At 39.1% G+C, this 25,074-nt stretch overlaps 3 protein-coding genes across 4 annotated transcripts; 2 read left to right on the top strand and 1 right to left on the bottom strand.

The window, feature by feature from the left end:
* Positions 1–782: 782 nt before the first annotated feature.
* On the top strand, positions 783–7,593 carry RB195_000112 (uncharacterized protein; the record flags this gene model as incomplete). Its single annotated transcript, XM_064196269.1, has 11 exons — positions 783–804; positions 859–968; positions 3,288–3,370; positions 3,424–3,562; positions 3,619–3,744; positions 5,298–5,429; positions 5,494–5,590; positions 5,672–5,820; positions 5,894–6,058; positions 6,306–6,445; positions 7,515–7,593. The coding sequence occupies 11 exons, from the start codon at positions 783–785 to the stop codon at positions 7,591–7,593; spliced, it is 1,242 nt and encodes a 413-aa protein (XP_064052150.1).
* A 1,713-nt stretch (positions 7,594–9,306) lies between these two features.
* On the bottom strand, positions 9,307–9,839 carry RB195_000111 (uncharacterized protein; the record flags this gene model as incomplete). Its single annotated transcript, XM_064196268.1, has 4 exons — positions 9,307–9,397; positions 9,491–9,561; positions 9,656–9,698; positions 9,766–9,839. 4 exons carry the CDS (start codon positions 9,837–9,839, stop codon positions 9,307–9,309), a joined length of 279 nt encoding a protein of 92 aa, XP_064052149.1.
* A 513-nt stretch (positions 9,840–10,352) lies between these two features.
* Positions 10,353–24,423, top strand: RB195_000110 (uncharacterized protein; the record flags this gene model as incomplete). 2 transcript variants are annotated; one of them, XM_064196267.1, is made up of 41 exons in its annotated part: positions 10,353–10,384; positions 11,122–11,245; positions 11,588–11,617; positions 11,992–12,116; positions 12,351–12,428; positions 12,501–12,589; positions 12,683–12,789; positions 13,512–13,660; positions 13,838–13,920; positions 13,979–14,102; positions 14,208–14,295; positions 14,369–14,443; positions 15,976–16,056; positions 16,248–16,341; positions 16,443–16,537; positions 16,597–16,659; positions 16,735–16,863; positions 16,915–17,029; positions 17,293–17,414; positions 17,503–17,652; positions 17,909–18,014; positions 18,078–18,211; positions 18,305–18,452; positions 18,555–18,645; positions 19,492–19,600; positions 19,669–19,761; positions 19,929–20,045; positions 20,119–20,205; positions 20,273–20,327; positions 20,432–20,464; positions 20,528–20,663; positions 20,720–20,866; positions 21,229–21,320; positions 21,378–21,470; positions 21,815–22,057; positions 22,113–22,263; positions 22,449–22,564; positions 22,621–22,776; positions 23,590–23,687; positions 24,185–24,274; positions 24,328–24,423. In XM_064196267.1, the coding sequence occupies 41 exons, from the start codon at positions 10,353–10,355 to the stop codon at positions 24,421–24,423; spliced, it is 4,344 nt and encodes a 1,447-aa protein (XP_064052147.1). The 2 variants fall into 2 exon arrangements, with proteins under 2 accessions (XP_064052147.1, XP_064052148.1); XM_064196266.1 differs by lacking the exons at positions 10,353–10,384; positions 11,122–11,245; positions 11,588–11,617 and having other exon boundaries at positions 12,001–12,116.
* Positions 24,424–25,074: the final 651 nt, after the last annotated feature.

Here is a 25,074-nt window from a genome sequence, read left to right as displayed (position 1 = left end):
AGCTAGCCCTCACAAAACGAGGTGATCAATCAGAACTACATATTCGGAGAGCTAAAGTGAGATCGAAACAATTCTTCTACATCTCATAGAACTTTATTGTTTTCAAAAATAATCCTGTGAAAAAAAATAACGACTCATATTTATTTATATGTCAACACTCTCATCATTGTCATAGTTGCTATCTATTTGCATTTTTAAGCAAAATTTCTTTCAAACATGTAGCTAGATAGTAATTTTGACTAGACCGCGAAACTTATAAAGATGCTGACACGTCCATTTCTTAACTATATTAATTCAAGCAATTTTTTTTGGATTATACTTGCCTTATTTTTCGCGATAAGCTTCTGCCCTTTACGATTCACATGTGAAAAACTACAAAGCGATTTTTTTATACTTCTTCTATGCTTATATTGCTCTATCTGCAGAGATCATAGTCGTTCTTAGTGGGAAGATCTCGCACGAGATTAATGCTTGTTTATTTTTATTCCTTCAACGGTGAGAAAGATAACGTGGAATGTTTTTGCTTCCACGCCCACCATACGATTTCTTCGATTGCTAGTCTTTGCATTTGCTGAGAATGTGACTGCTTGTTACTTCCGATTCCCGTCATCACTTGATTTTCTTGCTTACGCTTCGCTAATTGATTCACACGTATTCGTTGTTGTTTTCTTTAAAAGGTTTTTTTTTCTAAACGGTTCATGACATTATTTAGGTGAAAGTACAGCAGGAGCAGCGAGCATATCACCGCCATTTCCTTGGAAAAGTAGTGAATATCTGTTAAAATGCCGACAAAACGCACTAATAGTGAGTTTCTATCAATAATATTGCTTTATTACTTATTCAGAGAAATTCTTTCAGAAGATAATGTCATCAAGTACTCGTCTTTGCTGGTACTTGTTCTTCAGAACACCTCCCTTGTGTTGTTTATGCGATATGCGATGACTGGTAATAGACCGAAGTTTCTTAAGGTGAATTTTTCCCTTTTCTTGTTTTGTTCTTCTTTTATATCCATTATTAAGAAAATTCTTGTTTTTTTTTATTTGCATGAATTTTTATGATAAATTTTTATTTCTCATAGATTGAATCTGAAGTTAAATATATTTGATGCTTTAATCCATTCTCTTAACTCGAGTTGAGGTCAAATTTGAGTCATTTTCCAAATTTATTCGTATCAATAAGTTATGAAATAATTTCTTTTTCACTTCTGAGCGGCTAAGACGGATTACAAATTATCATTGTACTATTACATAGCGTTGCTCGCATCACTAACAGATTGTTGGTTAAAATATTCCTGGTAAAATGGCTATAATATAATCATTCATCTAGGAAGTAAAATCAACATCTCCATACGTTTTCACCGCTGTAACTTTGAGAAAACTTACATATTTTGTCGCCTTCGCATCCACACAATTGTTTTTTTTTTTATTCAACAATCGTACTAGGTAAAAAAAAATATAAAAACAACGTGCAAGTTGTGAATAAAATATTCTCTGGGGAAACGCCTCCATTTATCGGAAGCAAAAAGACGATGGACATTTCTGATACATTCTTGGGTTGTCATTCTTGAATATCACCCGATCACATGCAATGACATGCAAATAATGCCAGTTGTGCTACTTACACAAGATTTTGGAGAATATAGGGCAGAAGGTTCTTTGGAGTTGTTTAATAGTTGACAATGATTTCTCTTTTGTTGGACAATCTCTGAATTCACTACTAGTACATATTGTATTGAACTATTCCTTCTACTGGTTTTTCGCTTTTTCCAATTTTATAATATTGTTGATAATTCCGGTAGCTCAAAAAGATACGAGCAAAACGAAAGGAAATTCTTCTGCATGGCACGAGTTAGTGGAGGACAAGCAAGCAAATCTACACAATTTCCACATTTACTTATATTTAGAAAAAATATTACCAGATGTATTTAAATATTCGTACAATAAACGACGTTTGGTATGTGCTGCTTGCTTCAAAAAATCAAGTTTCAACATTAAATTATAATACCGTTGATTACAATATTTCTGCAGATGTCGCCTTTGAAAAGTTAATGACTTGGGATTTTTTTCTCGTTACGTTTTTCAAAGACTGGTATTTCTACGCCTTTTAACTGCAGCCCTATAAGGGTTCATATCTTTCAAAGTAACAGAATATCTTCTTTTCTACGGAACTTTTAATTTTGAGTATGTAGAGTTATCGATGTGCTTGTTCTTGAGGCGCATTTTGGCAATCTTACTGTGATACACAAGTGGATGCGGCAGCACTTGAGAAATCATAGTTCGTCCTAGGCGTAATCACGAACACAGGCTCTCTTTTACAGTGCAGAGCTGGCACACAGGCCTAGTTTTTGTTACACGGCCTACATTTCGTTCAAAAAAAAAAAGAATTGCAAAATTAGTGTGTGATTCCTTTTCGTTTGATCAGCGGCTAAAAATCAGCAGGCTCTCAAATATCTACAGAATACGACCGATTCCGTGCATGATTTACTATATGAAACGTTCAGAAAGATTTCCCTTTGAAATTCCCCGCTTCGTAACTTTCGGTCACAAATCCATCCTCCTCTGCACCACTGTTTTCTACAACTACTGTAGATAAACGGCAGGAAAAGCTTTCTATTGGACTATCACAAATTTTCTTTGAGTAGGTTGCAAAACGCACAATTCACGAAACAGATGAAATTCAAAAAATTCTCTAAATCCTCAACCTTCTTTGTAACGTAGACTTAAATTTTAGTGAGCGGAATGCATGGTTCAAGCTTAAAATTCAAAAGCAGTGGAGGAATCCCAGAGCCTGCCCCCTACCTTGTAGACCCTGGTAATTTAAAAAATAACTGCATTTGTAAAAAAAAAATCTTCAGAACTCCGAATAAACCATTAAAATAGTACTCGTCATCACGAATCTATTGATGTTCATGTCTAATGGCATTGAGCAGAATGGATCAAGTTACGGAAAAACAAAAAAAAATGAAGGAAGCGTGGACTCACGTTTTTTCCTGTTTGCTAGTAAAGAATTGCCATGATTACTGAATCGGGACAGTACCCTTTATTCCTGCAAGAGACAGTACTAAAAGTTTCGATATTACGAACTGAAATATTTAATCATGAAGTTATGGATCTTTAAGATTTTTCTGAATGGTCTTCTTTTTTTCAATTATTTTCTAAGTGTTCGTGAAACGATTGTTGTGAATATACGTTTTTTATATCTATTCCTTCTCATTATTTCACAAGTTTAGCGCTCAAAGTAGAACACAAATAGACAAAGAAGCTGGCCTATACGAAGTAAAATTTCAGGCGATTTCTGTATTCTTTGCCGAAGTATTCAAATTCGTAGCTAGTATCATATTGGTCTGTTTACAAGAACGTAGTGTGAGGACGTGAGTTTTGTATGATTTTTCACCTTTCTCTATTTGGAAACTTATTTTTTCAGAGGCTTAGCCCAAATTTATGATCAATTTGTTAATCATTGGCGCGATGCTCTAAAAGTGCTTGTGCCAGCTGTGGTCTACACAATACAGAATTTCCTTCTGTATGTGGCTGTAGAGAATCTTCCAGCGGCAACTTACATGGTACCTATGTTCTAGATCAGCTAAGGAACAGATTGATGAATGTACTTATAATTCAGGTCACGTACCAATTGAAAATTCTAACCACTGCTGTGTTCACCGTATTGGTGCTAGGACGAAAATTGTCAATTCAACAATGGATTTCGCTATTTTTCCTGTTTGGCGGTGTGGCTATTGTCCAATATGTGAGTAGAATTTCACAGTGTCTTCAGGAATTTTGCCGATTGTTTGCATCTACGAGCACTGCTTATTTAAGTAGAAATAGAAATTTTGCTGTGAAAATTACAAACGTTGCTTTACCAGTTGTATTAGGCTGGCTACTTGTATTTCTTTGAGTTTGAAAAAAATGACGTTTGAAAGCTAATACATGCCATTTCTCGGAGTCAGGAAAAAACTAGATAAAAACTGGACCTGGAGTGCTCTCCGTGGCGAATGCTGGTCCTAACACGAACGGTTCGCAGTTCTTCCTTTGCACTGTGAAAATCGAGTGGTTGGACGGTGGTAAGCACGTTGTTTTCGGGCGCGTCGTGAAGGAATGGATGTTGTGAAAACAATTGAGAGCCATGGATCGCAGTCCGGAAAACCATCGAAGGACTGCGTGTTGCAGACTGTGGACAGTTATAAACGGCTGCCTGGTCTCTGTTGTTTTTTCTTCGGTTTTTTTTCCGTAATACCTGTGTCTGTTTACCGGTAAACATAAAAATTGTTGTATAAAAACTAGATAGTTCTAGAAGCTTCATAGCCAAAGGTACAAAACATAACCTCTTTGTTGTGCCACCATTATAACGCATATGGATCGATGTCATCCCCGAATAATCTTCTTTCGCGATAGGAAGCAACCCAATGCGGCACGTCAGGCGACCGGCAACATGAACGAGGAATTGGGAGTCGGGGCCACTACCCTTGCTACCGTCAGCAAGGCTGCCCGTAGATTTCAGAGCTGAGCGGGTGTACGGTCTGGCGGCTCTGTGGTTTTGGTGGTTATTAACTATTCACAAAAGTGCGCTCAATAACCATCAAGACCACAGAGCCACCAAACCGCGCGCCCGCGCGGCTCTGAACTCTGAGAGCAGCCTAGATGGTTCAGCCGTTTCGACTAGGAAAATGTCCCATTCGTCGACTTGCCACACACGAGACGTCAGCGCACCAACAGCGGCGACTATGCTATGGTGGTTGTTACTACCCAATAACCACGCAGTCTACTCCATAATCTGTACGCAGCAGCTCCGCTAGTTGGCAGCCGCAGTCCGAGAAACGTGACCGAGACGTGCCGCCGTTCACCCCTTCACGATAACGATCTACCGTATGTTGCTTCGGCCACTCGCCGCCAACTTGGACTCCTGGGTTCGAAAACGGTCCCCATCCACCTTATTCCCCATACCTCGGTCCATCAGAATACCACTTACTCCGGGTCTCAAGCGTTCCCTGAAGCAAAAACTGTCCAATTCTCCCTGTTCTCTCATCCCTGCAGCATCTGGTCTCACGGAATTGTGGCCTTCCCAGAAAGGTGGAGCACTTGATAGACACTCATGGTGGATACTTCGACCACCATGAGTGGATGATCTTCTGTGTGTGATTAATGCGTATGATTGCGTTGATTGAGTGCGATTGATGCGTAAAAAAATAAATAACCAGCATAATACTTCCAGGTATTCCAGTTGCTTTTTGAAGAATTCCTCAGTTTTAGCTTTTTTCTCAGTTCCCTAATGAGTGTTAAAACCACTTCTTCTTCTTAAAGGATCAGAAGATGTCAAACGACCGTGAAAAGGCAGAACGATTAGCAGCTGCCGCCATGGCTACTCCTGTGGGTGATAATGACCTTCCGACGACTCCGATGCCTACGATTGAGGACGCATTCACGAAACTCATCGTACGCACTTTCATTTTTAGGATCGCCATGATAGAAACGTTACCATCCATTGCTAAAATTTCAGGGTTCTGCTTCCGACATGTTGAATGTCACGGCGGCACCATCTGTGGGTGACCACGCGCGATTGAAGCGGGAAGTTCACGAACAGAGCTCGATTTTAGGTTTTTCTGATTCGCTTTTTCTGATTTAACATTTCCAATTTAGATACCATAGCAACTTTGTTGACTGCGATTTTCCTGCAGGGTTCATTGCCGTGCTCGTAGCATGCTGCATGTCTGGCTTTGCTGGTATCTACTTCGAGAAGATTCTGAAGGGATCAAACGTATCAATTTGGATTCGAAACATTCAACTAGCTCTCCCCTCAATCTTTTTTGCTTTATTATTTGCTTTTGTAAGTTTTATTCCTCATTGTTCTTTACGCTATAGTCATCTGTTCATTGTCAGTCGAAGGTTTCTGTTTACAGGTTAAAGACAATAGCGAAATATTCGCAGACGGTGCTGCTCTTTCGGCAATTTGGAACCGTATGCTGTATGGATTCGACTGGGCAGTTTGGGTAACCATTGCCATTTCAGCGTTCGGAGGTCTTGTTGTTGCTGTGGTAATTAAGTTTGCCGACAATATATTGAAGGTAATTCTAACAATTTAATCTCCGACTTCTGAAAATATTTCGAAAATATACGTCCTAGCCTATTGAGGCCTCATGAGAAATCCTCTTTGGACGCTTGTGTCGACATAAGAACACATGTCTCCAACCATTACCTAGTAAGTAGCGAAGAGTAGCATTCTTTCGACAATTCTCTTATTCGGCATCTGCATAAAATAAGTGTCTCATTGTAATCAATTCGTGCTAATCTTACCATTCATTCCCTCTTCAGGCATTCGCTACCTCATTTGCTATTGTGTTGAACTGTATTCTCGCATATTTCCTTTTCAACTTCCGTCCAACCATGTTCTTTGTGGTTGGTGCATGTTTCGTTATCGGCGCAGTTTTCGTCTATAGCATATATCCTTACCGGTAAGTCTCATAAATCCATTTTTCCTTCTTTTTTTCTTTTCTTCTTTTCTTTTCGAATTTCGAATATTAAATGAGACCTGACCTTCTTCAATCCCACCTTATAATAGGAAAAGTTCAGTAAATTCACATCAAAAATTCATCTAATTCTTAAATACAGCTTTGGCATTCTCAATTCTACAGAAAACAAATAATTATTAAACTAAATAGGGAAGAATTAAAAGGAAGTAATTAAGTGAAAACAAATTAATAAGCTGAAATTACTAAACTAAGTAATACTATTTACATGTTCTGACCCAGTAATGTGCTGCTAACAATCGAACAATACCTTTTTTCTTTGGAAACAGGGTAAATATAAATTAGCACTTTAGTTACGAAGTTGTTAGTTGTTGAACGGAGGGAAAAGGCAAAATAAGAGGTTAATTTCTTGCAAAAGAAAATCAGAAGACCCCTCTTAATGAGTTATTTCGCGTTAGCTATCTTGGACACACACGAAATTACTCGTATCTTTATTTTAATAATTAATCTAGGCATGTGCGCAACATTGAAGTTAAACATATTGTTGCGTGCTCTACTTAAACAATCCATTATTCAAAAATGTAACCAAAAGATTTTTGTATCACGGCAGCACCCTACAATAAACGGAGTGACCGCCATTTCGAGTCAAGTTAGTCATCTATGAGCTTAAAGGTAATGAAAAATCTGCTTTGAAAGTGACTTAGCCATAAACCTTGGATTTCTAATATCTACAAGAATATATAAACTGTTGTCGAGTAGTTAGGTCCTAGTACTATCGCTAAGCAGGACAGAGCGAGGGCGCTCAAACAGAGAAAAAAAGGATGGTTTACGGCAGACGACTCACCGGACGCATTCGCTCTCAAGTATAGAAATTATTTTTTTACAAATACCTTCACTTTAGAGGTGCTCAACTTCATAAACTCTGTGAGTGCAGATTAAATTTTATACCAATATTCCTCGTTCCCTACCGTTTGGGTTTTTTTTAGTCTCTGGCACTTTGTGACTGAGTTGAATTCTTCTTTCTAATAACGTCACTATCAGTAGACAATTGCAGAGTTCGTCATGATCCTCTCCCGACAGACGAAGAGATGGCCGATATGAAAGAGAAGGAGAAGATGAAGGAAACAGCATAGTACAGTTAAAGATTAGATTCGAATGCATAATTAGTCCGTGTTTCGACATTCAGTTCAGGTCCTCTGTAAAGCCGTTTCATAGTTTTGCCATGCAGCGCCATAAGATGAAGAAAGAGGTAGCACAGGGGGATAATTGAGTGTTTTTCGCCAAAAACGATGCGAGGAAGTGCTTGCACTTTTTTTTGCTTAGCATCCCTTGTTCTTTTGCAAACTGAACACTGAATACTGGGCACTAAAAACTTGTTGTCCGCCTGATCAAACACGCATGATTGGTTATTTGCTTGTGACTTCTTGTGCTCCCCTTTGGAGTCTGGAGAAAAACTATGAGAACGAAAAATATCTCTCTTCGAACACAATGATTCTTTGGTTTTCCATCCAACATTTCCTCAATTTTGTAGTGTTCCTCGTTTTGAATAGCGGCGATGTAGTATTTGTCGTCATCTGACGCACTCCATTTTATCGGGTTCACTTTTGATTCCTCACAAGGATGAGGTCTGACTTCATAGTGCCCACTCTGATTTTATTACTCCTGCTTGCCTTCACCAAGGGGATTCTCACTTCAGATTGCGATATTTCATCTTCTATTTTATTCCATTGTACCACATTCTTCGATATAAATACGTCAAGATGAATGTTGTTGTACAAGATCGTTGCCGTCGTCTTTATTGTTTTCCTCGTTGTGAAAGAGTTTGTTAATTCTCATTTCGAAAAATATATTAATTTCAAAATTATATCTTAATCATAAAGATTTTATACGTCTCGAGTGTTCATTCGTGGAGTTTTTCTCGATGGATACAAATCATTCATCAACCCTTTACCACTCCTTTGAACGCAAGAAATACCCACCAAAGAGTATAGCAGAGGTTGCTTCAGTTATACCCGTCCGACTTAGAATTTCACTATGCTAAACCTTAGCAAGTCCGATTTCATGCGCGGAAGCCACGGGAGAACGCTAAACGGGAGCCGATTCTGTGATTCAACAGAAGTTGATCACTCGCTCATGAGGGAGAGAAAAAGAAAGGGATTGTAACACTTAACCAATGCAGCACTTGCTTAGAAATGGAGCGAAGTGATATGAAAAGTGTAAAATATGCAGTTTGCTAAAATATTATATTAAATAATAATATTAAAACTAATTATTACTTAATATTATTAAAAGAATATTGGAAAGTTTCTATAAGATTGATTGATTATTCAGCGGATAAAAGAAGTAAAATAGTCCAGATAGAGGACTGCTCTTGAGAAAAGAAGTCATTACTTCAAATTTCAAGTAATTAATAAAGATCTCCAAGGAAAGGATGAACAAAAAAAGCAAGAGCAAGACACTCACCTCCAGATCATCTGGATCAAAAAGATCGTGAGAGATAGCTGGTTCGCATAGGTACTGTAGGTGTCACATTATTCGAAAACATTCTGAAATCTGGATCCGCTTAATATCTTGGACAATTACTGATACAGGTTTTCAGTGTAGTTGCCTGGTTACTATTGCATTCTTCTATGTGTGCTTCTCGCAGCCCGGAAAGATGGTAAAACATATGGAGCGCCTGTACATATGAATGTTCAACTCCAAATTTATGTGTTACGGTTTTTCCAGCGCTACTACAGTCGCTCCTGCTATACCCTCAAACCCGTGAAAATGAATTTATCCGAAAGTTTAATGTTACTGAAAAGCTAGAAAACAAAGAAGAAAAATCAATGCCCACATCCTTCACTTCATCTGTAATTTTCCTTACCAACAGCGTCTAGTACTGCAGTTTTCCGAATTCGTTCAAGAACTGCCAAGATGTCCACTCGGAGATTTCTTCTAAAACACTACATCTGAAGTTATCAATCACAGAGTCAGAATGCATGATTGGTTCGGAGACGTCGTACGAAGAATAATAAAATTGTTCCTTACTTTTTTGTCGTTCTTGTATTTTCCGACACACTCAAATCACAAACAGTTCGTTCAGTAACCTTCAACGCAGCCTGCAATGACTATAAAGGAATGATCGAGAAAGAAATAAAGACATTCCCGTGCAACATACTTACGTGACCTCGTCCCTCCAACGTAGCAACTCACTACGCGATAGAACACGGACAACGCCGCCCTCATGAAACATCCTCTATCAAGTAATATAAATAAAAGAATAATACAAATAAAAGAAAATCGAAGGATAGGATCTCTCTCACCTCCACAATTCCAGGCGTGTCGCCAATTGCCGCCGTTGTATTAATAGGTTGTATCGCTGTGGAGGCGAAATCATACGAAAGTGTTCCACAGGGACAACTTTTTTAGGATTACCAAATGGGATTGAGCGGCACCACGAGCGCGGTCACGAAATACGGTATTTCTATCCATTCTTGGAGAGATCTCAAAACAATCAACTTATGCGCTACCTTTAAACCATCCCTACCATGAGGCATGGGAGAGGAGGGAAAAAATTAGCTGCGGTCTGGCTGAGACATCAAACATTAACGAATCGGTCCAATATCGCAGCATTCAAGGAGATTCCTAAGCTATCAGATTGGGCAAAAAGCTCCATTACACAGCAGATATCTCGAGTATTTTTATTTGTGTTTTTCATGGAACGACAGCGACTCATCGTTTAGAAATTGTTACAACTCCTTGGGAACAGCAACCGAGCGGTTATGAGCTGAAGAACAACTCAAGGTGGATTTTGACGTCATCGATACAATTGTTATTTCCTTGAGATGAAAAATCTTGAAGGAGCGGGGGAGTTATCTGTGCACAGACGGCGGAATACAGAGGGCAAGGAATGTTTTCCGTCCAAGCTCAAACTGACGACAAGTGAGTGACATGAAAGCAGGCGTTGTGTGTCCGGGTCGGAAAATGCGTCGTGTCGCTCTCCTCGTGTTACAGCAGCATATACTGCCCATGAAGATGTTGGAGACAATCATTTAATTGCCAGTGGTCAGCTCTTATCACGAAATTCCGAGCGAGACCCCTAAGCAGCACAGTAAAACTTTGACGTGGTTCAGGTTTTGCTGGGGCAGAGCTGAACACTCATCCTCCATGTGAGGCCGAGGGAGTAAGCGGTCAACGGAAACCATCAGCGTGTCAATGATGTTAGCGGCACCCCAATTGCCCGAGCACAGTGTGGGTCCCGCAGAGCGGAGCACCTTTCCAAGGTTTCGGTTAGGAGCCCTGCAGAACACAGCGTAATCTAATTCAATCGCCGAAAAATAGGCTAGTCCAGGCTGAAGAACGTGCAGATCTTTCAATGTATTAAAAAAAACCTCTTTCTCCGTATCCTGAAACAGTTTGGAAGTTAAAGATAGGCGAAAGAGATATCTGCGGCATGTGAACAACGTTGGGAAATATTGGAAGTAACATACCGGGGATATTGAGGATGTCCCTCGGATACTACTGTCCTCAACGCCTCGCCTATGGCTCCACTGAATAAGTTCGGGTCATGGGTGAAGAAACCGGCGGTGATGTGCATTGTTATATTGCAAATAAGCGCAAAATTCCAAATTTTCCGTTAAAAAGTGAAGTAATCCAACACTTGCATGTGAAACGTTTAGCCTGAAAAATTCCACTGCAACTAAGTTGCGCGACCGTGAACTCACCGCCAATATTGTTGCTGATATAGGACATGATTGGGCTGGCGGAGTCGTTCATATGTTCATCGAGTACTCTGATGATCATGTATACTTTGTCACATTCAAAAACCACGGTAGAATTACTAAACTCGTCTCCTGTCCCCACAAAATGAGTTAAAACTGAGCCAGGACTACGCATCTCTCGAGATAAAAAAAACTATAGACCGATACTGGCGGTGGATTTGTCTGTAATTTGTCGTCAGTTTGTCGTCCTACTAGAACTGCGGACATTGCGTGAACTGGCTCGTTTTTCACCTCGTTCTATGGATTGTGTCTGTTCGTCCTTTCATCCGTTATTGTGAGGGAGCTTCTATGTTTTTATCGTAGCTTCAGTCGGAACGTTGTTTATAAATCATACGTTCATATTTTGATCCTCTCTTCCATTTAGAACCTCGTGTGTACGCTGTTAATTCCTGTTGTGAGTTTACCGTTGTCTAGCATTTGTTTTTTTTCTTTTCAAAAGAGTACTTTTCTTCTTTTCACTCTGCCATTAGGGTCTCAGTACATTTCCTAAGCACTGTTGCTGAGCCTAACATGACTTTTTTGGAGTAGTTGGAACTTTGCTTTTATACATATGTATAAAGCAGCTGGATAAATAATCCCAATCCTGATAACGTTTTCAAAAAAGTAAAGTACAAGCCGAATCTGAATTTGTGTGCTACTTGTAAACACGATTTTTTAAAGGGTCTCTAAAATGTGTTCACTAAGTACAAGTCTTCATCATTTATGAGTGACATTATTTCATCCATCCAGTCATCCTTTTAATGTTTATTAAAGTGATCATAAAGTCAGGCAGGACGGATGTCCGTATCGTTTCCATGTTGGTCCAGAGTAAGTAATGCTGTCGAGGATCCGCTGACGAAAACCTCCGTGGCACAAGATCAAGTGATTCAGCTAACAGGAGAGGACGGTGACTGGTAAGGGAGAGACGTATGTAACAATTTTACAGATGGATCAAAACTTCCTGACTTGAATCGCTAGCGACCGCTTATTGTGGGACTCTCGCTAGTTCCAATTGGGCTCCGAAGCTCACCCAATGTGCCAGCGTGCCACTGTGAACGCAGCGGCGTACGCAACTGCACCACTAGTCAGGTCGTTTTGATTCAACTGAGTAGGTTTTCCTTGTATATTTACCTACCAACTATCTTAAGGTACACCGTGAAAACTCTAGATGAACAGTTCGGTAGAGTACCCAAGATCCTAACTAATGTGATCGCCAATCCATTGCGGTAGGATGCAGAATTCTTCGATGTCTTTTTTCGTTGATTTCCGTCTTCTATTTTTTTTTCACAACATTTTAGATCTCAAAACGAAAAGGTTTACTGCTCAATAGCGCAGTACGATGCACAAAGAGATGGTGATCTGTCATTCGGGATTTTCACTATTCTCGGTAGAAATTTTAAGACAAGCTTATTTACACGTATACACTATGATCGATAGGTTTTGTAATACATATGTGATCAACGTATTATGCTTCTTCTAGTCTCTGAAGCGGTAACTGCGGAAGGTTGGCATACAGGCGTCGTAGTGACGGATGCTGGTAAGCGACTCGGCGGAAGCGGAACTTTCCCAGGAACTTACGTGACTGAGGTACTGTCTATTTTCTGTACACTTAGTTCTGTGAAGGGACCATTGTTCCATTCGGTGGCATGAGTCTGCCGAGTATAAACTGTATCATTTCATACCGTTTGACTCCAGCTACTTTGACTTTCAGATAGTTTTCCAGTTTTTTAGTTAAGTTTTTAAGTAGTATAGTTTTTAAGTTCTAGATGTCGCTGTTAATTTCGTTGTGATGCACTTTTTGATGTTTTTTGGACATTCATATCCATTTCTTTATTTTTATTGTCTTCCTTGCCTTCTGAAATCTATGCATTAGATCCATTAGATCACCAGCATCAGCAGCACTCTTCGAGGATAAATGACGTGCAGGATAAAGCTCCTAGTACGAAAAAAAGGAGATAAAGCTGGAACTACTAATCCTTAACTTTTCCAATTTCTACAAACAGACGTACTAGAATAAATAGCTGGGTGAAACCATTAGCACCGAAACTGGACTGAACACTGACGAGATTGTGAAAAGGTTGAGCCATAGTCCATGCGTCCATACTCACTCATTGCGGGACCAAAAACGTTGACTACACTTTGGCTCAGCTTCCTCACAAGCTGTTCAGTTAAATTTATTCGTAAAGTTTTGTGGTCAGCGATTGTGAATATGAATTGGAAAAGTTGTTCGACCGCCAAAAAGCCCACTTTTTGTTGTGGTAACCTCATATTTAGAGGGTGTAGAATCTCGTTAAAGAACTTATATTCAGCTTACTGGGTTTGTGGCTCCGGCCGCTGTTCCTCCCGCTATTCCATCCTCATTCACGACAAATTTCACTGACGTGCGCTTTCGAGAGCAAATGGCGAGCAGTTCCAACTACAATGTTCGTCCATATGCAAGAGCTGTATATCCTTTTACGTAAGTGTCTCGTAAGTGTTTTAAGTCCCTTTTTGAGCCTTCCCAGAACGTTTCCCCATCTGATTCTTCATTCTCCACATTCTCGAGTTGGTTATTCAATGGTAAAAACTCATATCAGCTACAAAAACTTCTCTTTCTTTCATTTTCTTCAGATGTAATTAACTAAATTATTTGCAGGGCCGAATTCTCCAATGAGCTGACCCTCAATGTCGATGACATTGTAACTCTAACGAAGAGGATTGACAAAGATTGGCTCGAAGGCAACTTTCTCTTTGAATTGGAGTCAACTCACTTTAACTTAAAAATTACATGTTTCAGGTAGTGTAAATGGTAAGACAGGCATATTCCCTCAATCGTTTGTCCAAATAGTTGTTGATCTACCTGGTGATGTCTCTGGTGAAACAGAGAACAAGAGGCATAGCTCTGCTGAAGAGGGCATTGGGTATGCATCAGATTCTTTTTCGTTTGTTAATATATTAACCAATATATCAGCTACAACAACCAAATCGTTTTGCCTTATACTCTATTAAATGTGATTCGATTGCAGGTTTGCCATTGTTCGTCACGATTTCACTGCAAGACAGAGCGACGAACTCACTGTAAAAATGGGAGATTCTGTTAGAATACTTAAAATGGTATATGCTTTCCGACTTTCTACCACTTTAGCAGCTTATTTTTCTGATCACTCAAGGAGAAACTGTCATTTAGGTCAGCACAGACTGGGTTTCATGCAAGGATCCTAGCACAGATGCTTCAGGAATCGTACCTGTAACATTTTTGGAGGTGGGTGATGTCCAGTCCCTACTCCAGACAGCTTCCTGATGTAAAAAGTTGTTCCGAAGTTTGAAATGGTAATCATTGACATCACGGTGTTTTGTTCAGCGGCTTGGGGATTATATCTCGCCAAATTTCACATCTATGAGATACCTGTTCCCCGCAAAATGCTCGGATTAGACATACAAAGACTTGCGGAACCTTACGTAACTCTCAAATCGTTTGAGAGTCATTAAGCTCCTGGTCGTAAAACCTGTTTTGTACATTTTTGTCATAGTGCAATGGGCACCCAGTTCCATTTCAGTCTAAGTTTACCTGAAAACTGTGCTTTATTACGTAAGTTTCCCACTGGAACCTTGCATAAGTGAGTGTGACGAGAAGCTTTAAGATTTCGTCGCGCTCAGTTGTGAGACTGGGTGCGAAGGAATCTTGAAGCAATTTATTATGGAAATTTTTGTGGAAAGCAATAATTTATTGTGGAAATCTCCCACTGGACCTTACATAACAAAGTGAAGGTCCAGCGGGAGATTTCCACAATAAATTATTTTTGGAATGGTGGAGATGGAACAGCGCAGAATATCGATTACAAGGTGAATATCACTGTTTTTTGTTACTAATTTCCTTGCAGCCATTAGCATGAATGCACATCTTCGGGAGGATATAGGATTGCATCTAAAAATATACAGGAAATGTTGCAGTCAAATATTGCTCTCTAATGGTAATCTGAAGCTTCGGCACTTTAATCCGAGCTATGTACCAAGTATAAGTTACTGTTACTCTAGAAGTAGAGTTGTAAGATTAATAGAAATCCTTGCATTCCCAATCGATACATTTTCTGAGGATATTTGTATCATAAATGTGAAATTGCATGTCCATGAAAGAAATATGGGAAAGATAAAGTGTCATGTTGTCCGTAATTGTAAAATTGTGTGCGTGCGCATACTTGGGAAGAGAGCATGTGCACGTTGGAGGGAGAGGACCGCCGTAGAGCTGAAATTTGCTAAGTAAATACATGAGAGCATGTCTGGAAGATGAGAATTAGCCAGCACACGAGGGATGTAGGCGTTTTCTTCTATATTTTTTTAAAGACATTCACTAATGTTCTCAGCGCGAAGGTTTAGCTGGGAAGAGGGTAGTTTACAATGTTTCTTTTGAAAATGCATCACCTCTTTTCGATTTTTTTGCACAGTTAAAAACCGCTGTGATTATTTCTAAATGTTAGGTTGTTCATACAAGTTAATCATAGCACGTAACGTTGAAGATTGCCTTTGGGTTGTGTGTAAATCGAATGTCAATTCTATCAAGTATCAATATGGGTACCTGTTCTTCTCACGTCTAGTTTACATGAGCTCCGAGTCAACGAAATACGTTATGACTATTGAAACCCAGAAACTGTTCAGCAGGGGTAGGATATTGTTATGTGTTGTATATCATAGGCGATTACTTACGAATTTTGCAGTAAATTTCCGAATCAAACAAATTATTATGGCAACCTTTCAGTAGTGACCATAGATTCTGTGGCAACTAATCGTTTTATTCAGCTCTATCTTGACGAAGATGAGGAAGACGGTCGTGATGGCCCATCTACGCACACTCGTCCGGCTAGTATGAGTGAACAAAGTGTAGGTTTCATTAAGTTACTTTTTTGAAATTTTCTGTCAACATCTAGTATTTGTTCTTTCAAGTTTCTGGGTGCGGAATAGAATACCATAAGCGAAATTACATTCTACTTGATAATTTTGACTCGTGTTCAACATTACTACTAGACGACTTTTATCCTTGTCCTTGAAATCTGAAAAAACTTCAGTTTCAGTTTTCAACCTTAGCAAGTGGATCGTTCAGTGCACCGCTATCAATTCAAGACTGGCGAACCTCCACGAGGCTTGAAGAACCAATACAACCCCTTGGTAAGCTTTCTAAATGTTTACAACTTTGAATTAATGTTTGTGAGCTTTTGCAACTTTCAAATGTACGATTTTGTTGTAGTATTTGAAATAATTGTGTTCAGCGAGTGCTAAAACGCACGAGTGGGCTACGTTTGGGGATGATTGGAATAGCACAGGTGAGAAGAAACCACCTCCAGCTCGACCTCCTCCACCAAAAGTAAGTTGCCAAGCTAAGTGGAAATATTCTTGTCAGTCTACTCTGGTCTTTTCTTCTAGACAAGCTTGTCACCGTCGGAGATGGTTTCGGTCACAGAAATGTTCGGCATGGCTGAGAAACAGGTAAACCTTGGTTGATTTGTCTTTCTTCACACCAATTCTAATTTTCTTTCAACTGTTACCACCAAGAATTTGTAGGATGCTAAAACAATAACTGCAACTATCTCGAACGTTAATTTAAACCAAGAGGAGAAGCGTTCAAAAGTACTAGAGGAGCTGATAAATACGGAATTGCAGTTTATCACTGACATAAATGCGTACACCGAGGTAAATTGATGCGATTTTTATGCCTGTGTCTCTGGATGTTAGTTTTTATAGGCAGTGGATGGTAGCACTCGTCTTTCTACTAAGCAAAAAGTGATAATGAAAAATGGATGCGCCCAAGTCGTCGAGTTGGCTCGCGCACTCGTGCAGGGGCTTACCAATGAACAGAGTAATATTTTCTCTTAACATTAATCAACATCAGACTATGGTTTTCTCCTTTGCTGTTTCTTTTCAAACTTTTCTGATAGCCAGTGGATATTCTACAAAGTAGGACAGAGGTATTACCTCGCTGTTTTCATTATTGCTGTCCCTTCTTAGTGTTCTCTTTGATCCTTCGGTTGCACCGTGTTTTTCATACTTCAGCATTAATCTTTGGAAAGATTACAATGCTTACCTTTGCTCTCATGTTGTCATATAAAATAAGTATTTTAGTGAAACCTGTCGAACAGCAAATGATCGGTGAATGTTTCTTGAGGCTTCGTAAATCATTTGCTAGCACCTACGGATACTACTTCCGCAATATCGACCATATAAACTCTCTTTTAATGGCTTCGGTAGTGTTTTTTTTTTCTGCATGTTTTTGTTTCTCATTTTTCTTCTCCCCAAACAAAAGCTAATAAAATAACAGTTTTCTTCTTATAGAAAACGGATCCTAAGATAGAAACTGCTCTTCGTGAACTGGTTGTTCGCATGCGTGCAAGTGGAGCTGGTGTGTTCGATGCTTCTACTGCTGTTAGTCGTCCTGTTCAGCGCTGCGTCAAATATCCGCTATTTCTAAGTGAAATTGCGAAGGTGATTTCTTTTCTGTAGTGCATTATCACTAACGTTGTGTAGAGCAAAGTTTTACAGCTCTTTTTATTTCATTTTTTTTAAACACATTTGAATCCGTTACCTTACGTCTCAAAGGCAGCTGGCTATATTCAAAAAAATTCAGTTTCGTATTTCTACCTGTATTTATATTTATATATTTGATCACTCCATTTTGGTTTTGTCTTCCAATTTTCCAGAGAGGCTGCACTTTTTTCATTGGCTAGTTTTTCTGTTTCAGTATACAGCAATAACTCATCCGGATCATCCTAAGCTGCTTGAAGCAGTCAAACAATTATCGCATCTTGGCTCAAAGATGAACGAAAGCAAGAGGAGGAAAGAGCTAAGTGAGTAGGGACGAGTACGAGCACAATAATCCTTTTCAAAAGCGTGAGTTCTGGCTTATTTAGCGCGAAAGTACAGCGAGGAGCAGTCGAATACCTCTCTTGGTGACAAACTTTCAAAATTCACAGTGCACTCCATCAAGAAGAAAACGAATCGCTTCACTTATCGCATGGGATCATCCCTTGGTGTGGTTAAAGTGGTTCGTTAATTGATTTTTATTCTGCTCATGTAAGTAATTCATATTCATATAATTCATAGTTTGCAAAAATTTACTTTATTCTGAACTTTTAAGACAAGAGATGCCGATTTCGACCGTCTTGTCTGCGAACTAGATCAAGCTGAACGACGTCTCGTCCGTTTTAACTACATGCTTGTAATCTATAGAAAGAAGATGTTCTACGAAACAAGACAACTAATTCAAAAGAGGTTAATCGAACCAAGTGAGTTATTTTCTCCTACATGTAAGTGATTAAACAGTTTATTTCAGAACAGCTGTTTTTCGCGATTTCCTGGTTGTTTTCTTATATAATAATTAATTATAGGAAAACGAGAGATTCCCGGAGTGAGCGCCGATGCACAAACTTTTCCTTTCCACGAGATGATCAAAGATTTAGCAATTGATCTCAACAGCAAGTAAGTTCTTTTCGAAACTACGTTGGGTATGTAACAGCCACTATTCCTTTAAGCGACTAAAATTTTTTTTGAAGTTAACAACTCTCTTGAGTATTTATGGTTAAGTGAAAAGTTTTTAGAAGAGTGTAGAAGTTAGTTAAAGTACTCATCAGAAGTGTAGATATAGTGTTAGATTTTGCATTCGGTTGCAATCGATTTGCTTGTGTAGTTGTTGTTCCTAGGACAATGAAAATCTGAAGTTTTTAAACTTAACTTTTTTTATATTGAGAAGCTCCGCAAAGTGTTTCCGTCACAAAATTGTATTCGACGTATCTGATGCCCTTGATTTTATTATCCAGTTTTTTTTTTCACGGTAAAGGCTAGTAAAATAAAATAGTAAAGGTAATAAGAAATTACAAGTCTAATTGTGTAGAACCAGATGTAAAAATGGCTCTAAATAGTTGTTATTATTTTATTGTTGGGTTTTATGAGATCCAGTATCCAGCTCATGAGGCTAAAGTTTCAGACAAAAGTTGTGTGGTACATAGTCGTCATATCCCGCTTATATTTTTGTCTCTTGCAACATTCTAAGACTAGGTTATTGAATTGTTTTTTCACGCCTTGTGCTGGGCTTTTAGTAATAATAGGGTGCTCGGCTGTTATATTCCGAAATTCAAAGAAATTCCAGATGAGATATTAAACAGTTCGCCGTCAAACTCCTCATTTCAAAATCCAATCCCTCGTTATAAACGCGAAAGACAAGCCGCCTCATGAAATATTTCAGAGATTCCTCGAGTATTTGTAAAGTTTGGATCTTAGCCTCAAAAGCAGTTCTCTTGTGTTCATGCTTCAATCCAATATTTTCAGAGTTAGAGATGAAATTGTTAAAGCGTTGCGTGCCATCCCTAAGAAGCTAATCCGTAAAAGGAACGACAAACTCATGGATTATGAAGCGGCCAAATCAAGCAATAAAGTGGTTTGTTTCTGTGACACTACGATAGATGAAAACATAGTAAACAATGGTTTGTTCCTGTGTTCTTTAAGAAGTCGGATTTTATGTCGAAGTTCAAGGATTTCGAAGCGTTGAACAATCAAGTCAAGCAAACTTTGCCGAAGGTGATCGATGTATTAAACTGTGTAAGTTGTCGCGTAGTAAAGTTACATTTCAGTAAGTTCACACTCGTTTTGCACTTCAGATTTACTTCAGAACATTATTTTCTCATTATTTTATTATTTTCATTATTATTACTCATTTAGACAAATTTCGTTACAGTTTTCTTAACGGGACATGTGGTTCTCTTTAGGTATTGCGAGATGCTATGAAAACTGTTGATGAACTGGATAATAACCTGATTTCGCGCATACGCTCAAAATTCCAGGAAGAAATCACTGCTTATCAGAACGATCCACTGGCAAGCTCGGTCCGTCCACATTTACTCCGTTTTCTATCACATTTTCAGTGTTTTTTTCAACGCCTTTGACATTTTGTTTAAGTCGCGCTTGATTGTTCCGGGAATGAGCTGTTTTGCCAACTATTATGATCCAGATAGATTAAAACCTCTTCACAATATTGTGAATAAGGTACTTTATTGAAATATACAAGCGGGTTTTTTTAAAATAGATTCGTCGTTAATCAGGATTGTTGCAGGCATCAAAATTTGTACGTTTGAACAGCACAAATTTAGCCCCTAGCATTCAGAAGAGTAAGTTCATATGTCTTTTTTTCTTATTCAGATTTGTACCATTTTGCATTCCATCACTTTTAATGAAGTGAATTACTTGTCAATATGAATTAATATTGTTTCAGATGAGGGGAATTCTGAGGTGGTCGCGAAGGCAGGTGAGCAATCTACCCGCACAATTTTTTTCTCTTAACTAATAATTATTTCACGTTAACTCACAGATGATTGGAAGAGTTTCGGTGGAGAAAGTTTCCCTTCCGCTCAAAATACAGCAGTTCATTCTTTAGCGGAAAAGAAGGCGTTTCGTGCACAGACGGACGAGGAGCGGTCTCAAATCCTCGTAAAAGCTGATTTAAAGTACAATTCATTTTTGTTCTACACTCAATAAATGCGATAATAATCCAAACTATTAGAAATCGCCGTGCGGACATCTATCGTTGCATGTCGGAATGGCCATCAACAGCAGAAGCGCTAGAGTTGAACAGAGTTAGCGGTAAAATGTTGATCGTACGACCGGGTGATGCGGTGCTCGCCGTGAGGAAGGATCCATGTAACATGTGGTGAGTTGGGGACTTATGGTTTATTTAGTAAATATTCTAGTTGAGCGTTGTTCCGTATGCGAACTTTTTAAGACAGGAGTATAGTCTGGTTATTTTATATTCACGGGGTTAAAGAAATTATCGAGTGTTGAAATTCCCCTTCGTAGTTCAGGGTTTTTTCCTTTCTGCAGCTATTTTTAGTGACCTTACATTCTCGGAAACTACTTGAAGTATTAAGATTAGCATTAGAAACTCTTGATGGAGTGAAGCTTCATATGTGCATATCTCGCTCCTTCTTTTCTTCTATTTCCCTGCGATGCCAAAACACGTGTCTGTACAAGCGTTGTCTCAAGTAATGTCACGATTATGTTTCCCTTGGTCAGGCTCTGTTACAACGGATACTACAATGCACTACTACCTAGTACGATTCTGACGCCTTGGTACGGTCCAGATGGTGTAGGAGGAATAGAACTCGGTTGGAATGTCATGTTCTTATAGATGTTGGACATCATTAATTAAATATAAGTTTTAGGTATTGATGCTATCACACTCTCAAACAGAGTTAATCCAATGTTAAACCGTCCTCACAGTACCCCACCAAAACAACAAAGCACCAATCTTATCGGTATGTTGTACTGTTGTATGATTACTTGGTATTCAGAAGCATTCTTTTGCCAAGAAATGTCTAATAATTATTTATAACAAGCGTTCAGGTGTTAAAATTTCTGGTCAAAAGTCGATAATTTTCTTCTTAACTAATACTTCCAGCTTCAATGCATTCTAATCAAAGATAGATAAGGTGTTCGAAAGAACCAGTTGGTGTTATTATTACTATGCTCTTAAGAACGCCGTAAAAAGATTTTCTGTGAAGTTAATAGAAGGCGCTCTTTCTTTAGAATCATGCTGTGAATATTTCGTTGTACACGGTCTGTAGTGTGGGGAAACAGCATGGAGATGAAACCTATTCAGATCTGGATGATGATTTAATTGGTCCCACCGTGGGAGCTGGTCAGCCTCTTACATGTACTCTTGCCCCATTAACACCGATCCCTGTTGGTGCAGCTGCGTCAATGTCTTCATTAGAGCCGGAACTACCGGTCATTGATTGGGGTGCACCCAGCAACGGTCAACCTCAAGCTCGAGCTCCTTCGCTTCCTAATCTAGCTACTCAGAACTCACCGGTATTTCCAGTGACCTTCGATGAAAATGCATGTAAGTTTCTCTTTATTGTATGCTGTGTTTTCCACATTTTTTGCTCCGTTTTTAGCATTCACCCCTGGACCCACTCAATTACCACCAGCACCTTCAAGAACGCATCAAAATACCGCTGTGACGCAAGCTAACAGCAATGGGCAAGATGCGTTTACTATGATGTGGGAACAGATCAAGAATGTACCGTTGAGCAACATTACACAAAGGTTAGTATTAACAGTATGTATTACTATCATGAATGGCGAATAAAACTATGGTTACGGTATAAAAATGACTAAGCTTACAGGGTTTAAAGTGTTGAGACACTTCAAAGTTGGAATTTTTCATGTCGGTTCTACTTTAGCTTACTTTTTCTTCTTTCATTTATAGTTTACAATAACTCGTGTTACAGGAGCGAATCGCCACAGCCTGTCATTCCCTCTCGACCTGCATTCGAATCCGCTGTTACAGCACCTTCGTCAACGTCCTTTCCAATGAACTCAGTACAAAATCAAGGGGGCAGTTACGGTCGGAAGTCATTTGTTGCTTGATCGCTTCAGGAGAATTAAAGGAAATTTTTTTAGCCATCCATAGACCTGCACCCGTTAAACCATCTTTCATTGCCGATAGTTCAGCAGCTGTTGCTCCCAGTTCTGCTTTGTACAGTGTGCCTCCGCAGTACGATGTTGTGCCTGGTAGCAATCCCATTTCGCCCACGCACGCATCTTCATCTGGAAATAGTGAGTATTACATGCATTAAAAATTGAAGGAATGAGGAAAGAGTAGAGACTAGGTGCAAGAATTGAAAAATAAGGTCTTATCGTTGAAATTCAGCTGAAGTCGTTTTTGTTCTTGAAAATCCCTCCCTTCTTCCACATGCTTTTTTGAACGTATTTGTGTGAGTTATATTGGGACTGTATTCCAATTTTCAACAAATCCCCTGTTATTTTTTAATCGGGACAATTGGAATCGTGCGACATTTTAGCTCAGGAGTAGCACAAGGAGCAGGAACTGGAGAGGAAGTTTGAATGGGCGGGGAAGAATCTAGAGTTCTTTTTTGTATTTGAACGAAATAGAAGTAAAGAAATATTGGTATGTAAATATAGAGTGCTTTGAAATCTCATTCATTCATTCATTTGCCTCTTTCAATGATAGTTGCTACATTTCCTCCTTTAGCATAACTTCATATCCGGAAAAATCTAAAATAAACCTTATTAATCTTATGGGGGGGGGGGGGCTGGTATTGCGCAGTTGATAAGAACTTTGTCTGCGACTACACGGTCGGTTGATGGTTCGAAACCGCCCTAGTGCTGACGAAGCCTCGCATCTCTCTGGGGTCGACTAATTGGTACCAGTCTTGTCTGGGAGGATAAAAGCACTGAGACCGTTCATCAACTTGCCACCGCAAGTCATTTATAGGCAGGACACGCGTTCGTGAACCTCAGACGATTCTGAGTTGAACTGAACTCTGGGGCATCTCAAGCTGATTGATCAACTCTAGGCCATTTATACATACTTTAATCCAGTAGAGGGTAATTTTACATATATTTCAGTCTATCCTGTCCTCTACGAAGAACCACCCGTGGAGTCAGTGTATCCGAACATTCCTATGTATGATACACCTCCGGCTGAAAATGGAAAACTCCCATCGGTACGTTAATAGAAGAGATTTAATCTGAACTCTGGTCCCTTAAAAGACTGGTGAATAGTCCAAGGACCGTTTTACTGGATATTAAATGTATACTTACATCTGTACTCGTCGACTTTTACTTTGCTGCTATAAAATGAAAACGAAAACTTGGAGTTGTCGTGCAGTTTAATGATTTTTGTCGTGAATTTTGCATATTTTGTGTTCAGGGGAACAAATCTCTCCCGGGTGTTTTTTGTGGATTACACATTTCTGAGCTCGAAACTCATGAAAATTAAATATACAAAGGTGTCTTCTATCTTTCAGCATATATTTTTTTTCAAATGCATCGAATTAGTGCCTATAACTCACTGGTTTGCTAGGAGAGGTTGTAGAATTAGCTATAGAATTAAAGAGCTTCTCTTACTTCTCTTTCAACATTCTTCATTACCTCATTTTCACATATTTTTGATTACCTCACTTTTACATATTTTTTTTTAGATATATGTATGCCATTACAGATTGGAAAAATGACTGCGCTGTTTGACTTCAAGCCAGTTGGTCCAAACCAGCTTGAAATAACGGCAGGAGAGAAACTTGATCTTATTCAGGTAATTCACAATCGCTCGCTGCATCTATAAACTATTTATAATATTTATTTTAGGCGCATGACGACGGCGGAAACACCGAATGGATTTGGGTACAACGACCAAATGGCGAGCATGGTTTTGTGCCAGCCGCTTATTGTAAGGCGGTTTAAGTGGATTGTTTGTGGTTTCGGGCCATACCTTATGTGTTTTTACTTCTTATATGCATTCTATAAAACATGTGGATAGTTTTTTTTAAACGATTTTTACTAACTTAAAGATTATGTTATCTCCCACTGATATTGCTTAACGTCTTTTTTTCTGTCGGATTTCTACATAACATAAACACAACTCTCTTACACACCCTAACGCAGCAGGAATGCCCCATCTTTGCCCAATTTACGTAGCGGTGCTTCTCAGAGATTTACAGTTTACAAATTGCTGCACTATCCTTTCCTTCTGTGATACATGTCTGGTTTAGCTGAATAACTGATTTAGTTTCAGTTCTACAGTTGTACATTTTTTTGTGTCGCTCCTCCGGGTACGTAATCTTGTCCCGTTATTTTTATTTTGCTTAGTGGCATAATTAGTAGAAATAATCGAGCTGTTGCCATTTCCCTTTGTTCTCCATGTTTAGTATAATTCAACATGAGCTGTTTTTTTCCGAAAGATTGGGGTGCTTTTCCATGCAGATTGATTGGAGATGTGCATAATTGCCTGAATTTATATGTATAAAATTTCTATCGTGCTTATACTTGATTTACCATCATTTACCGCACTTCTTCGCGGTTAAACAAACAGTTTGAACGGAGCATGGTTGTTTT

The sequence above is a fragment of the Necator americanus genome, chromosome IV, assembly GCF_031761385.1.
Source record: "Necator americanus strain Aroian chromosome IV, whole genome shotgun sequence".
Taxonomy (NCBI): domain Eukaryota; kingdom Metazoa; phylum Nematoda; class Chromadorea; order Rhabditida; family Ancylostomatidae; genus Necator; species Necator americanus.
This window is presented reverse-complemented; position numbering and strand designations above follow the sequence as displayed.